The 15,154-nt window shown below is 38.6% G+C and overlaps 3 protein-coding genes across 7 annotated transcripts; 2 read left to right on the forward strand and 1 right to left on the reverse strand.

Moving 5' to 3' along the window:
- The first annotated feature begins 1,929 nt into the window (after positions 1-1,929).
- On the forward strand, positions 1,930-5,901 carry LOC136710018 (nuclear receptor-interacting protein 3-like). 2 transcript variants are annotated; one of them, XM_066685630.1, is made up of 7 exons: positions 1,930-2,078; positions 2,804-2,962; positions 3,057-3,139; positions 3,225-3,361; positions 3,447-3,499; positions 3,589-3,676; positions 3,754-5,901. In XM_066685630.1, exons 1-7 carry the CDS (start codon positions 1,947-1,949, stop codon positions 3,765-3,767), a joined length of 666 nt encoding a protein of 221 aa, XP_066541727.1. In that variant the 5' UTR covers positions 1,930-1,946; the 3' UTR covers positions 3,768-5,901. The 2 variants fall into 2 exon arrangements, with proteins under 2 accessions (XP_066541727.1, XP_066541725.1); XM_066685628.1 differs by having other exon boundaries at positions 3,589-5,901.
- Positions 5,902-7,804: 1,903 nt separating this feature from the next.
- On the forward strand, positions 7,805-12,292 carry c11h11orf16 (chromosome 11 C11orf16 homolog). Its single transcript, XM_066685286.1, has 8 exons — positions 7,805-7,872; positions 7,996-8,206; positions 8,811-9,167; positions 9,278-9,393; positions 9,907-10,054; positions 10,174-10,408; positions 11,014-11,562; positions 11,918-12,292. The coding sequence occupies exons 2-8, from the start codon at positions 8,003-8,005 to the stop codon at positions 12,157-12,159; spliced, it is 1,851 nt and encodes a 616-aa protein (XP_066541383.1). The 5' UTR covers positions 7,805-7,872; positions 7,996-8,002; the 3' UTR covers positions 12,160-12,292.
- Positions 12,293-12,365: 73 nt separating this feature from the next.
- Positions 12,366-15,042, reverse strand: akip1 (A kinase (PRKA) interacting protein 1). 4 transcript variants are annotated; one of them, XM_066685288.1, is made up of 5 exons: positions 14,900-15,042; positions 13,566-13,766; positions 13,393-13,482; positions 12,884-13,024; positions 12,366-12,739 (listed from the first exon to the last, which is right to left on the reverse strand). In XM_066685288.1, the coding sequence occupies exons 2-5, from the start codon at positions 13,728-13,730 to the stop codon at positions 12,596-12,598; spliced, it is 540 nt and encodes a 179-aa protein (XP_066541385.1). In that variant the 5' UTR covers positions 13,731-13,766; positions 14,900-15,042; the 3' UTR covers positions 12,366-12,595. The 4 variants fall into 4 exon arrangements, with proteins under 4 accessions (XP_066541385.1, XP_066541387.1, XP_066541386.1 ...); XM_066685290.1 differs by lacking the exon at positions 14,900-15,042 and adding an exon at positions 14,704-14,850 and having other exon boundaries at positions 13,566-13,763; XM_066685289.1 differs by having other exon boundaries at positions 12,367-12,739; positions 13,566-13,763; positions 14,910-15,038.
- Between the last annotated feature and the right edge of the window lie 112 nt (positions 15,043-15,154).

A 15,154-nucleotide genomic window follows, 5' to 3' on the forward strand; every position in this document is an offset into this window, starting at 1 on the left:
TCCCCCGTATGAGTCTTGGTTCCTTCCAAGGATTTCCCTTGTGTGCTGAGGGAGTTTTTCCTTGCCACTGTTGCCCTTGGCTTGCTCATAGGAGGCTTGGACCCGGATCTCTGTAAAACTGCTTTGTGACAATTTTCTGTTGTGAAAAGCGCTATATAAATAAAATTTGATTGATTGACATAAAAGGTGGATTGATATTGTTCCTTAAAACCAGTCGTCCTGATTAACCGTTTCTCCTCTACTGCCATAAGGGCCCTTCAGGCAAAGTGTAATTAACTTAGGCCAAGCGTGCAATTGCCCATTTCTTCAGGTTAATGGAAAAAAACATTTTCATTACATTATCCCAGTCATTAAAGGAATACCACTAGCATATGACATGACCTAAATTTAGAGACTGTCAACTAGGACTAGTTTACTCAGTGTTACTGAAGAACTACCATTAACGCTGTACTAAAAAATATTCTATGAGCAATGTCATAAAAGAACCACAGTTTGTTGGAACCACAAATAAGTTTAAATAGGTGAAGTACCATAAGATCAAGTGAAGTTTTTTTTAAACCTATAAACGATTCTTTACACTCACGCATTTATAAAATAAAAATGTTTCTCTGTGGCTTTGCACAAGGAACCCTTTGTAACATATTTATTTTTAAGAGTGTATATATAAGGTCATACATTTTTTTTAGAATTTGCTTGTATTTTTACACCGTTGTCCTTTCATGAGCTTTACAGTTTACAATAAGCTGTCAAAATATGGACTGATAGGAACATATTATATCAGAATCTGAAGATTATAAAGGGGAGAAAAATTCACTTTTACATGTTGGGCTCTTTAAACCCTACTGAAACAGACTGGATAAATGGAAACAGGAAAACAGAATTAACATTTAAAAAGACCATTTTGCCTGTTGTCCTGAAATTGAATCTGAATAGCAGGTAAAAATAAATCCTCTACAGAAACAAACTTTTCTAAGAAGCTGCTGTGATGTTAAGGTTTCTTCATTTAATAAACAATTCCCTTCACTACATTGCTCTCTCAATAGAATAAACAATTCCCTCCAATTAGTCAAATGGAATGACTGCTTAGTTACAGATCCCCATCAGTGATTAATCAAGTTTAAACGTATTAACCCGTCCATGTGCTGTTCATGCATGAAATAAATAGTCAACACCACATGATGTGTTTCAAAGACAGTCTCAAATGTGCAGATTCTGGCAGCCAGGGTCTCTTGAGGAGGGGCTTTTAAGCTGCAGGTGAGCATAGATAGAGGCAGGGACTAACTGCTTATTCACAGACCTGTGCATATTGAATAAGAATGGAGGTGTGAGTTACATCTAAACCAGCTTTAAGAGACTATAAGAATCCTTTCTTATAATATAGTCTTTTTCATGTGTGGGTGGTGCAGCAGGTAGTGTCGCAGTCACACAGCTCCAGGGACCTGGAGGTTGTGGGTTCAAGTCCTATTCCGGGTGACTGTTTGTGAGGAGTTTGGTGCGTTCTCTCAGTATCCGCATTAGTTTCCTCTGGATGATCCAGTTTCCTCCAGCGACCCAAAAACACATGTTGGTAGGTGGATTGGCTATTCAAATGTGTCCATAGGTGTGAGTGTGTGTGTGTCGCCCTGTGAAGGACTGGCTCCCCCTCCAGGGTATGTTCCTGCCTTGTGCCCAATGATTCCGGGTAGGCTCCGGACCTACTGGGACCCTGAACTGGATAAGCGGTTACAGACAAATAATCAAGTAATGCTTTAAGTTTCTATTTCTACTTCGCCAGATTACCATTGTCTGCTTTACGCGGTGTAAAGGCTGCGAGCAGGTGTAGTAAACATTATGCGAAGTCTGTCTAGTGGGTCTGTCTGAGACTCGTTTGGTGACGAGGCTCAGGGCTGTGGCGAGCGGTGTTTATAAAGAGCCCCCGGCGGCAGAGAGAGGAGCACGGCGGCGGGATGGAGATGAGGGAAGCAGCCACTATCCGGCAGCAGCGTAGGATTAAACAAGCCGTTCAGTTTTTACACAAGGACTCTGCAGACCTCCTGCCTTTAGACGGACTTAAGAAGCTCGGAACTTCTAAAGAAGGGGTGGGTTCTTTTGTCTTAATACAATGTGCAATATTTAACCCCGAAAATTCACGCGTTTTCATATGCCGAATATGGGTGTAGCATACTTACGGTCGTGTGTATGGCAGATATCTAACCGGATTGTTTTTAATGGGCTAGAGGATTTGTTTTAGTAATTATATAATAATGTCTGGTATTTTTAGTTTTTTTTTCTGCCCGTATCCTATTTCCAGTTGCATTGCAAGGTGAGAGCAGAGACAAAACAGGCATTATTATTATTATTATTATTATTATTATTATTATTATTATTATTATTATTATTATTATTGTCTAGGTCATGACGTCGTTGTTCAATCCGGGGAACCCCTGTGTTGGCACTGGTGATTTGTTTAGAAAAATCCAGAACCTCACTGATTTACTTAATGTAGAAATGGGATGAATGATGTGCCACATGTGTCGAGATATATAATAAATATACTATTTTTTATATATATTATATATTCTATATAAGTATACACAATCATGAATTATTTCAAACGAGGCTTCACTACAGAATACCTTATAACATGTGAAATAGCTTTTTTAATTAATCCTTTTTACTTGGAAAATATTACAACGTGCAAATGAATTAAATGATCTTAAAATCAGAGGTTTCAAAATTTTATTTGTAAATCTAACGTTTCTTCCTGTTGTAGTTATACACTAAATCTAGCTACACTTTTTTGTTTATGATTTTCTGTCAACAGCAACCACACCACATTCTCCAGAGAAGGCTGCTAGAGGCCAACTTATCACGAAACAGACTGAACAGCTTGAAAGCACCTTTGAAAAATCTAGGTCACAGCTATGGTGTTAACAGCGAGACTCAAGAGACTGAGAGTGGCCTCATTCAAGTTCTGGGCCAGGTGAATACCACACAGACTGTGTAGACATTGGAAAATATATTTATAGTTTTCAAATCGTACCCAAAACCATTTCTTCATTTCATTCCCTCTATAGTGCTCTGGGCGTGAGGTGCTGGTTACAATTGACACTGGCTGTACACTCAATCTCATATCATCAGTAAATGTAGAGAAATTTGGGTAAGTTTATACTGTAGCACAAATGTGATTTGCACACAATAATATTCTAAAATAAACTAATAATAATATCAAATTGGTCTCAAAGTGTAAAAGAAAAGACCATCAGAGGCAAAAGTGAAGATGATTTAGGGCCTCTCCAGCACAACCTTCAAGCCATAGGACAGATTTTGCTGAGTCTGGTGATTGGGCAAACAAAGATGGATGTTTTATTTAGTGTTGTGGGTGAGTTCAATATAGCAGCATCACACTGAGGATATTAAACAAAGTTTAAATTAAGATTTGGGACTAAATGCAGTTTGTATTGTAGAAATCGACAGGATGTTCATGTCTCTTGGCACAAAGACGCTCAAGTCTTTGAAGGTAAAATCTCTCTCCATTTTATCAGTTTATCCATTCTAAAAGTTTGCTTCAGGTATAATTTAAATTAAGTGCTGTGATCCTGTTTGCAGTGTGTAATTGACACTGAAAGGCAGATGCTTGTTTTTGGAAAATCCATTAGAGAGCAAGTTCATTTTTCTGGGAGACAAGACAATGAAGGTAAGATTTATTTGCTGCACTATAAAGCTATTTCAGTACACAAATCAGCGCTTTCTAACTTCTGATTTACATTTCAGTCACCATGGAATAGGAAGAATTTACACATTATTCCTGCAGTAAAGACTGTGTTTGGGAATAAGCCAAGATTCAAGCTTTACAGTTTCTACTGGATACACTGATATTCTCCACTATGCCTGCACATGTTATCTTTACCACAGTCCCTCCTGTCCACATACTGTGCAGTTTGCAGTGGAGCTCATAATGAGCCAGCTTTCCAAGCAGGGCACTTCTGAATTATAAATAAAGGGCAAGTATCGTCTCAACTGCTGCACAATTACACTGAAAGTCACAGGTGCATGACACGAAGTAAACAACAAGTTGGAAAATGTATAAACCTTAGTAGATGTTGAACCAGGGGCATAGGAATGGGGTGGCTGTGGACAGTGACTAGTCTGAAGCATGGCCACTCTTCTGGTCACTCCTATTAAACTAATAAAAAAAAGTCAAAATGTAGCCGTTAGGGCAGTAAAAAATTACTAAGAGTCTGGTAATGCTGCTTTAGTTATCACTAAATAAACTGTATTTAAAATAAACATGGGTTATTTATCTTAAATGAATAAAAAATATATATGTGTTTTGTTACATGCCATACTCTTGTGAACCACATTTAAATATATATTTATAATTGAAATTAGAAAAGGTTCTTAATAATATAAATTATGGACACAGATGGAAGAATGATATAAAACCTTTGCGGGGACACAAATGTGGGGCATCAGGTAAGGTGGCGAAAAAAAGCTTTGCATTGCCCTTTAAATGACAGGAACCAATGACATGACTGGCCTGCTTCGTTTACCAAAATGTGTAGACATTTTGATGTAAAGATATAAAACCCTGACTTAACAAATAAGGTAGCACTGTTTATAAAAAATTCAGATTTCTACCTCCCATCAGCTGTTGCACAGATGAAATCTAGCAGCTTTCCTGTTTTAATACTTACATTTCTAAACAGAAATCAAAAAAAGAAGATATGTGATAATCTATAAAATCCTAGCAGTAGCCATTTCTATTTGCCGTATGTTTTACACTGGTAAAGTACTGGTATGCCCTCTTTATATGTTTTAAAATATAAAGTCCATTGTTCCTTGGGGCTCACCATACAGCTGGCATGTTTGTTGTATTCTAGGATCCAAACCATCTGAATGAATTAATTTATAAATCTGAATAGCATGTGTACCGAAGGCTAAGTTAAATACAAATAGGGTGCGGTAGGCCCTGAGGTCTGCGATTTAAAACACAGATTGTCTCAGTAGATTTGGTGCAATCCTAGTTCTTAAGTTTTTGTTTGCAGTGTTGCATAGGTTAGTGTTGTTGATGTTGTTTAACTATTTATAAGTAAAGCATTGTTTCGAATGCTTAAAGGCAAGTAGTTTCTCTTCACTAACACACCTGATTAAACTGATCTAAAGCAGAAAAGCAGAAAATATTGCATAATCACATTATTAATATTTAAAGAAAGATTCAGATTTCCCAGGAGTGAGAAGCAGAAGCTATGCTTTTTAGCCATTTCGCTTGGTTCTTTCTCTTCTCATACTCAAGTTCACTACATTTAATAAGTACTATAATTCCTCCACATTGTGTGTGTTTGTTTTGCTCTATTTAAGCTCATATTTGTACTCTCACATAAATGCTAGTCCAGCACTGTAATTGGAGTGACTCAAATGAGAAGCCAGGACATTTGTAAAGTCTCTGCACACTGCATAGGATTCATAACAAAAACATGGTGTCATGAGACGAAATAGTACACAAAGAAACCATTGTTAAAAAAAAAGTATTTTTAGAAATATGTAAAATAGCTGTATTCGTGTTGTATACATTGAGACTGCAAGTTATTATATAAAAGTAGAGTGGTAAGTTTCTCTATGAATCACATTTCACATCAAAAACCTTTTAACAGTTTTTCATTTATTAAAATTACTAGAAGTGATTTTTAACTGTGAAGTTCAGTCAGGTATGGCAGTGCATGGGAAGCACTCAGCTGTGATGTTCAGTTTAGTAGACTAGACTTACACCAAAGTAGAATTGTAAAACAATTCGTATACACTTTTGTTGCCTTTATCGCACAAAGTTTACAAATGTGTTCTGTATGATCTGTATCAGAATACTTCACAAGATGGCTGTATTGAGACTGTCATGTAACCTATTTTTGTCAAGTTATGCTTTAATCAAATAAACATTTTACAGTGTTGACATTATGCCTTGTTTGGCTAACTAATTTCAGAGTTCATTATTTGGAATACATTGTTCTGTGATTTAATGAGAACATTCATTCATTCATTCATTATCTGTAACTGCTTACCCAGTTCAGGGTCGCGGTGGGTCCAGAGCCTACCTGGAATCATTGGGCGCAAGGCGGGAATACACCCTGGAGGGTCGCCAGTCCTTTACAGGGCAACACAGACACACACACATTCACACCTATGGACACTTTTGAGTCGCCAATTCACCTACCAACGTGTGTTTTTGGCCTGTGGGAGGAAACCAGAGAAACCGGAAAATGTCCTACAAAGCCTTGTAAGTCTTAAAATATGAACAAATTTTACTTACAAAAATAAAGAAATAAATTCAAAATTTACTAAACTACAAATGGGACTTGAATAATATGCATACAGTTTAAATATTCATTCATTCATTATCTGTAACTGCTTATCCAATTTAGGGTCGCGGGTGTCCAGAGCCTACCTGGAATCATTGGGCGCAAGGCGGGAATACACCCTAGAAGGGGCGCCAGTCCTTTACAGGGCAACACAGACACACACACACACATTCACTCACACCTACGGACACTTTTGAGGCGCCAATCCACCTGCAACGTGTGTTTATGGACTGTGGGAGGACACCGGAGCACCCGGAGGAAACCCACGCAGACACGGGGAGAACACACCAACTCCTCACAGATGGTCACCCGGAGCGGGAATCGAACCCACAACCTCCAGGTCCCTGGAGCAGTGTGACTGCGAAACTACCTGCTGCGCCACCGTGCTGCCTTAATGAGAACAATTGAATAAATTTCACATCATTCATTCATTCTTTCTTTCTTTCATTTTACTTAACTGCTACATGCTGATCAGTGTCATTGTGTCATGTCCTACACAAAACCTTTGGTCACAAGTATGAAATTCATTGACATCACACATACATAGGGAATCGGTAACACTGTTACCTCTATGAACAAGCAACACACCTATCAACATACTGTCATTCTACAATCCATTCGTGTGAATTTTTAGTTTACTACATTTAAACACAGGGGCTAGCCTTCACTTTTGTGAAAATTCCATGATGAATGGACCAAGAGAAATGCTCAAAAATGACTTGGAAAAAAATCTTTTTGCATTAATTTCCATTGAAATGTAAGAAGTTTTTTCCCTTATCCTATAAAGTTACTATTTTTGGAGATACATGTCTTTATTTGCCCCCTCCAGGGTGTATTCCCGCCTTGCGCCCAATGATCCCAGGTAGGCTCTGGACCCACTGTGACCCTGAACTGGATAAGCGGTTACAGATAATGAATGAATGAATGAATGTCTTTATTTGGGCAGCTAAGATAAGTTCTTGGATTGTGGAAGGAAACACAGAGTATTAAGAAGTCATGGCTATAAATAAAAACAGCTGCATACACATTGCAAGTCATTCCCTCAAAATAGGATTTTATCAAACCCTTTCTTTCACTTCTGTTGTACAACAGTTTTTTTGTTGTTGTTGTTTTTTGTTTTCTGTTTATTGTTTTTGAGCTAATGAGAGTGGGTTTGCAATAGTGGTTGATTTGACCGTCTGGTTTGTGACAGTGTGGAAAGATACCCAATATGAGACCAATTACTGGAAACAGCCTGGCCTTGACTGCATAACATTCAGATCACAGTCATCATCATGCCTCTCTTCACAGAGAGAACATTTTGTCTAATTAGGCACTGGTGTTCTGAGTGTGATATTATGGTCGAAGGAAATATGATTATAGTGGTTGTTTAAAAATCCAGATAAATTCTCTTCGTGGTGCTCCTGTATGTCACCACTAGGAGGACTCACTTTGAGCAAAGTCACTAGTTAATATGGCTCACTATGGCAACCCCGGTACACAACATAGTCCTGTGAACTCCTCTGGGAGTGGATATGAGCACACTAGGGAATTCATGAAGGTAAGCCTGAGATTGCTTTTCTTTATTTCTTAGCTACATTCCACATGACTGTGATAAGCAAAGACAGAAAATCATTCTAATGTAAATCATCATATTTCAGTTACTTTTGACCCTCTGTTGCAGAGGGACGATGGCATCTGTAAATCAGATCTCCGGCAGCCAGAGTGTTATCCCTGTGCTCATGGGGAAGGACAGGAACGTTACCCTCGTGCTGGACACATCTGAATCTATGACTGCAATTCTGGGAACAGTGAAGAATCTGATTATTCAAACTCTCCTTGCCAAGGCTTCACTCAGGAACTCCCTCTTTAATATCATCAGCTTTTCATATAAGGTGTCATCTCCTTTGAAAGCTATCATCCAGCTGTTTCTACTATAACCATGACTCAAATGGCCTAAAATAAAGCCTCTCGTTATTTTCAGCGTTCAGGAACAAAGCTCATGTTAAAATCTGTTGTGATCAGTTTTTTGTGGAATCAAACCTTTAAGAATTTGAACTAATAGAATATCAGGCACATGACTTAAGTGGCAATAATATGTTTCAGCCAGAAACTGGTAAAGTACACTCTTAAATTATAAGTGCTTTAAAAGTTTTTTTTCTTAGGCTGCCAATGTGTTGATTGACCAGTGGCCAAATATACAAAAACAGTATGGAAATGAAGGTAGAAAGCCTCGAAAGACATTGTGATTAACTAAAAGTTGCTACAAAACTTTGGGCAGCCCTGCCATGAATGGAAAAGAAAGTATTTTGTGTGCTTTGATGTTTTCCTGATTCTTACTCTAAAGATCTGGCAGACAGAGAATCTACTGAAAAATGGTGGAGCTACTCCTTTAAAGAATCATCCAATACCGTTGTTCTAAAGGGCCATCTCTGCACTTATTTTTAGTGTTGTAGTATAAGTTAGAATAGGTAACTGCTCCTGTACTTTGGTTTTTAGGTGACACCATGGTCTGATCACATGATCCCCTGTGCCCCTGATATGGTGTATGAGGCCCTAGGCTGGATCCACTCGCTCAGGACTAGTCCTGGAAATGATCTCCTCATGGCTCTCACCACTGCATTCTCTGACCCTGCATGTCAGTGTGTCCACATAATGACCAACAGTCTCCCAGACAACCTGCAAATGTGTCTAAATGCACTCTCTACCCGTGGGACACGCCCTGTGCATACATTTTATATAGGTGAACAACAGGCCCTGGACACTGACACTTTGGACTTCCTCAAGTGCTTGACTTCTGCCACTAGAGGGAGCTGTTATAGGTTATATCTAAACTCAAATGGCACTGCAGAGCAGGTAAGCAGTTCTCTAACAAGAATGGTATTTTTTTCCTTCAAGCAGAAAAAGAGCGTACTGGGTAAATTACACATTGAATGATCTATTTAATCTATTTTCATTTAAAACAGGTCACATTGTTGTACTCAGCAGAACAACAAATTCCAGACACATCGTACTCAGAGGACAGATGCTGCCAGGCCTTACGTTACAACCCCACAAATACAGTCTGTCTTTCACCATTCTGGTATACTCACCATACAATATTACTCTACATTACAAAAGTCAGAGACAGCCCTTCTTTTATTTAATTAGTAGACAACACAGCCATTAAGTGCCAGAAGAACACACCTAATAAACAATTACATAGAAGCTTCAGCAGCTAAATATATAGATATAGATGTATCAGTCGTTGTTTGAATCTATTTCATTTTTTCAACACATTTTTTTACAGTTTCAGACCCATTTCATATATTTAAATCATTCTAGAGTAAATTGTTGTTAAAGAATTCATTTTCATATTTACAACACAAATTCCTACCATTTAGACAAATATAAGCGGTTACAGATAATGAATGAATCTATTTCCACTGCTCTTACTCTGATATTAACGAAAGAAGACATACACTGTACTGCCATTTTTACAGAGACTCTAGCTCTGGGCTATTTATATACACTCTGACATTTTAAAGGGATAGTCATCACAGAAATGATAAACATTTCAAATGTATTTTATGACTGAGAATGTATTTGTTTCCAGGTGTTCACTGAGAAATCCCTTTAGTGCAACACCATTTGTTTCAGCGAGGGTGATGATGGGTGCTGAGTTCTATCCAGGCTGTCGTGTGTTAGCTAGGAAAGAGGTGGATGGGTTCTACTACCTGGGGACTATTGTTCACCAACTACAGGTGAGGGAATGAACATATCCATTGTTCCATGCTCAGTTACTATAATATTGTGCGCTGCTAAATTTTTTTTGAATGAATGGGTTTATGTGACCACAGTATGTACTCTATATTTGCTCTAGGACAGAGGGGGACTCTTTATGGTGTTGTTTGATAAGCTGGGGCTCAGAGAGGACACCAATTTTGAAATGACACTACCTCAACCAACATGCCAGTCTGATATGGTCAGTATAACCAAGGGATATAGGCACAGTCTAGTGCCAGGGGACACAGTGTTAGCACCCTTTGAGTCCCAGATAAGCAGATATGGGCCTGGCAGGATAATTTCAGGCATGGAGCTAAGAGACACACTGAAAGGTAAGTACTAAAGGTTTTTTTATCTTAATTAATATTTTAATAAAAGCACCTAAACCAGATTAATCAGCTCTGATCCTGGGGGCATTTTATGAATTAAGTTAATGTGATTTTGTCCTGATTCCACATTCCTGATCAGACCCAGCTGACCTATGTCCATGTTTCAGTTCGGTTTTTAAACTAGGTCAAGTTTGCTCTTGTGGACACAAAGCATGTGCATTCTACAACAATCACAATATGACCAATATATTTAGCTAAACTTGCCCTTGCTCTGCATATCTTAGGATATACCTAGGCAAGGCAAAGCAAGTTTATATAGAGAGCACCTTTCATATACAGTGGTATAATTCAAAGTGCTTTACAAAAAGAACACGCATACAAAAAAAAAAAAAAAAAACGCATGAGTGTGGGTATGTTGAACTCAGGGATGTTAATCAAGTATGTACTTTAGAATATTAGGAACTTGTCCAGATATTTTTCAGATAAAATCTCATGAGCATGTTTTTATTATCGGGTTTAATAGGCTTGACTGAGAAGCCATTTAGACTGTGGTCTCCAGAACCAGAAAGGATTCCCATTTACTGAAATAATTTATTAACATTTTTCAGGTGGGGAAGGAGATGGGCTTTTGGTTCTCTTCTGGAATGGAATCAGAATCCATGTATCCAAAAACCTAGCTGTGTGGATACCAGCCTCTCACCATGAGCGCATCATCAGGGAACTGCAGCCTTATCCATTTAGGCCGTGTTACTTAAGCCATACTCACTGCAGTCCAATGAACTGGATGTCAGCCTGCTGCACGCATCAGTGTCTCCCAGCTGCTTCTTCCTTATGCTTTTGTCCAGTTCAAAGCTTCCCCTTAACTTCATCCCACATCTTCAACAACCAGGGTAACAAATTGGAGATGAAAGCAGACCAGCTGAAGGATCTGCAGAGCTCTGAAGAGTCAAAGACTCCTTCAGTTTTACCATCATCCTCAAGCTCAAGTGAAGATGAGGAGGAAAACCAGAAGTTAAATTCCATAGGGTCAGAGCTGGTGAGCCGTTCCGTGAACACAGAGGTATCATGTTTGAAAAAGTTCACTACTGAGACACAAAGCAGACCTGCCTGGAAGTACTGGAAAAGTGGAGCACCAGAGCCACATCATAAACAGCCAGGTAACCCCTAATAAATGTTTACATTATTAAGCAAAAGTAATGAAAAAAATATAAAATAATAGCAAATCAAATAAAGAACCTGTTGGTGTTGACAAAACTGATTGCCCTCAAAAGCCACAATTTAACAAGGAAAAATAGAACCAACTTTAGAGACTGAACTTCTAAAAAATTTTTTACTTTTCCCCTGATATTCAGAAATGTAATAAACTGCACGATGGCCATTTCAATCAGAAAAATCTATATCTGGCTTTTGTACAATTTTGTAAATACTGCACATGCTGATATGCTCTCTCACAAAACTGTATTTGGGAATCTAAAAGTTTGTAACATTTAACATTGTTCTATCATTTCTCAGGGCGAGTGACCAAACCACAAGACGCAAGCTATTCTTGGCTTAGAAAACACGGACAGTCTGGAAATTCTTTTTCCAATTCTGCAGCCACCAATCACAGCTCACTATTTGAACTGGTTCCAGATTCAGTGAGAAGAGGTATAACAATAAGAGAGATATTTGAACCTCCTGAGCAACTACCACCTTCTAAATCAGTATCTCCACTGGCTTATGCCTTAGGCAAAATTTCATCTAAACCAATATGAGCAACATGGAAATATACTAGATAAACTTTAAAATGAAAAAACATATAAGCACGCTGAAATTTTGTAATGAACTGTGAAACTGTTGAGTTTTGAAAGACCTTATGTGCAAAGAAATCCAGCAAAACAAATGGTATAAAAATACATGTTTATTATATGTAAACTGATAAAAATAAGATTTGCAGTAGCTGCGTAGCACAAAATAAACTTATTAAGTCATAAATTGTATCTCCTGATATAATGTTTAAAATTCAACACTGGTCATAAAAAATCCTGAGGTGGACATATAAACATGTCAAAGCACACTTTAAAAATCACACTAAAGAGCTTATACATAGCTGGGGTCCATTTTAATACAGTTTTAGTGCAATCAAGCTGACTTGTCAGTCACTTCAGTACTGGAATGAAATTTTTCCAAACCCTGATGATGACCATGAGGTCAGAGGTCAAATCTGAGATTTTTGCTCTCCCCTGCATTGATGTGCACCACTCTGGTCTGGGGTCCGGCGTCCTGCATTTCTGCTGTTATGGCATAAGTTCCTGGAGACACTTCAATCAAGAAATCCTCTGGCTCAGACAAACCCTTTATAGAAACATTGGAGTAAAACACTTAATGATTTTCATTAGACCCAAGAGTCGTCATAAAGTTGTCCTCCTAATACCACCTCTAAATGTTATTCATAACGTACTATCATACACAATTTGAGTTGGAAATATTCCTGCTTACAGTGTAATGAACTCTTGTGGAAGTCATGGTTGTTGGCTGACATCTACTTGTAGCCTGCAGCAGCTGCGGAGTGTGGAAGCGACACATGTGGGTTTTCTCTTTCTCACTAACCTTCGCTGCACCTACAGTATGGTAGAAGTTCTGTGGAGGAAAAAAAGGCTTAACATTTCTTCCCACAAAGGTGATATAGTGAATTAAGACAGGCAGGTGAATAGCTATTTACTTTTGAATATACTCCAGTAAATTTATCATGGATTTGTAATTTCTTCAACAGCAGTTGATCATAAGGTCAAAGTACTATTTAAAAATTTTACCCCCCCACCTCTGTAAAAGAACATGTTAATTCCTCTTAACTCATTATTAAACAAAGAAAACAATACCTTTTGCTTTTTTAATAATACTTTAGTTTGATATTTACTATTATGATATTTGCATGATATGATATATTACTATTAATGATATTTACATTACTCACCTTTAAAATGAGACGATGTATTAGACAACTGTACCTTGCACTGACGTGAAGTTTCTGACATGTGCTGGACTATTCTGTCAAAAGCTTGGTCCAAGCTTGCACTGACACAGGGGTCTTCCAGGACCTTTAAATAGATAGGTATACACATTAAATGTCTAAATGAATAATGCCTATAGCATCCAAGCTCAAAACTGAAGCAGATCGTACCTGTCTGCGTTCTTCTTTTTCACTGTGCTTCTGGTTTGGCCGTCTTTCATTTGGCCAGTCCACGGACCGTCTTTTAGCCCTTTCTAGTACCTCACGTCCAAGTCTAGATGAGCGCTGAAGTGAAGTCTCCCACCAGGACTGAGCTGCCATGGATGGCTTCTTCATCACCACCTCCAAAACATGCTTAATATGACACCCCTGCTGAAACAAGACCATTAGGAAATTAAAAGTATAAATTTGATGGGAACTGGCTTAATGTTTAAACTCAAAGCCACAAGCTTCTACAAGACACTTGGAGATCCTATTAGTAAACCAATAAATCTGTCTGAAATCAGTCCCTGTTTGACTGTTATACCTATTGTTAAGCTTTTATGATGGGGAAACTCTCATACCAACCCATGGGGAAAAACAAGAGAAAGTATTATTTCTATGATTTCAGGGATGAGTTCATTTATGACATCACAATAATCCGACTGCAGAGACTTATTATCAAGACCTCTTTTATGAGCTCCACTGACAATATGTATGCACTTTGTATTTCTACAATTACAGACTGTAGTCCATCAGATGCTCTGCTTACTTGATTTGATGCCCTTCACCCTGATGTTCAGTGGTCAGAACCCACAGGGCTATCACAGATCAGGTGTGATTCGGGTGGTGGGTCATTCTCATTGACACTAACATTGTGGCACTGTTCGTGTGCTGCGCTGGTAAACCTGGACCAGACACACATTTTTAAACCCTGTTCCCAGTCATTGTCGACAACTACCGTGATGGTTCACTTTGTAGATGCAAAATCAGAGACATCTTTTGAAAACAATTTATAATAGTCATTCTCCAGTTCTTCGTCGGTGGTCTAAGTTGCTGCCCACTTGACGGTGTTGGCTGGATATTTCTGGTTGATGAACTAGTCTGTCTAAATGTGTTTAAAACTTCCAGCCGTGTCCGATCCATTCATACCAACACAATACACTAACACACACCAACAAGTCAGTGTCACCGCCGCGCTGAGAACGACCCACCGAATAAACGTGCTTTCTGGTGTTTCTCGCCATGAAAAGACAAGGCGAAACGAACCGCGGCTACAGGATCAACATATGGACAACAGTTTGATTGTAGAACTAAAACTCGTACTTACATGGACAAAGTGTTGGTGTAAACACTCTATAACAACACTGTAATTGTTACTTTCTCTGTCGTCTTAATCTTAACAGCGCAGGCCTCGTAAATATTCAGCTGGAATTTATTAATGTAAGAGAGGGGCATTCACAGAGCATTTTTAAAATCGACCACTGCAAAGTCTGTACGCTCAATCTAACTGGACAAAAACTTACAAGACTCAACTCTTTGTGGTAATGGCTTCCTCAAACGAGCCGTTCTGGATTCGCTCGAACAGTTGTCACTGTCCCTGCCTTCTTTAAAATCTATCACACCGCCAGACTGGGCGTGAAAGTGAAAGGCACAGACGTGAGGTGTGCCGTTCTTCTCGCGGTTGTTTCTGGGAAATGTGGTTTTTATCTCTTAAGGGCTGTTTATGAACTCTGTCGCCCTCTACTGCCCTCTCTAAAAATAAACAACCAAGAAGAAGA

The sequence above is a fragment of the Hoplias malabaricus genome, chromosome 11, assembly GCF_029633855.1.
Source record: "Hoplias malabaricus isolate fHopMal1 chromosome 11, fHopMal1.hap1, whole genome shotgun sequence".
Taxonomy (NCBI): domain Eukaryota; kingdom Metazoa; phylum Chordata; class Actinopteri; order Characiformes; family Erythrinidae; genus Hoplias; species Hoplias malabaricus.

Coding starts and splice junctions, on each gene's coding strand:
- akip1 (XM_066685288.1), bottom strand. CDS start 13,730: ATGAAGAAGCCATCCATGGCAGCTCAGTCCTGGTGGGAGACTTCACTT. Junction 13,025..13,392: donor AAACTTCACGTCAGTGCAAG/GTACAGTTGTCT, acceptor TTTCCTCCACAG/AACTTCTACCATACTGTAGG. Junction 12,740..12,883: donor CCACAAGAGTTCATTACACT/GTAAGCAGGAAT, acceptor GTTTCTATAAAG/GGTTTGTCTGAGCCAGAGGA.
- c11h11orf16 (XM_066685286.1), top strand. CDS start 8,003: ATGGCATCTGTAAATCAGATCTCCGGCAGCCAGAGTGTTATCCCTGTG. Junction 9,168..9,277: donor CAAATGGCACTGCAGAGCAG/GTAAGCAGTTCT, acceptor CATTTAAAACAG/GTCACATTGTTGTACTCAGC. Junction 10,409..11,013: donor GCTAAGAGACACACTGAAAG/GTAAGTACTAAA, acceptor AACATTTTTCAG/GTGGGGAAGGAGATGGGCTT.
- LOC136710018 (XM_066685628.1), top strand. CDS start 1,947: ATGGAGATGAGGGAAGCAGCCACTATCCGGCAGCAGCGTAGGATTAAA. Junction 2,079..2,803: donor TCGGAACTTCTAAAGAAGGG/GTGGGTTCTTTT, acceptor TTCTGTCAACAG/CAACCACACCACATTCTCCA. Junction 3,140..3,224: donor GTAAATGTAGAGAAATTTGG/GTAAGTTTATAC, acceptor TTGGTCTCAAAG/TGTAAAAGAAAAGACCATCA.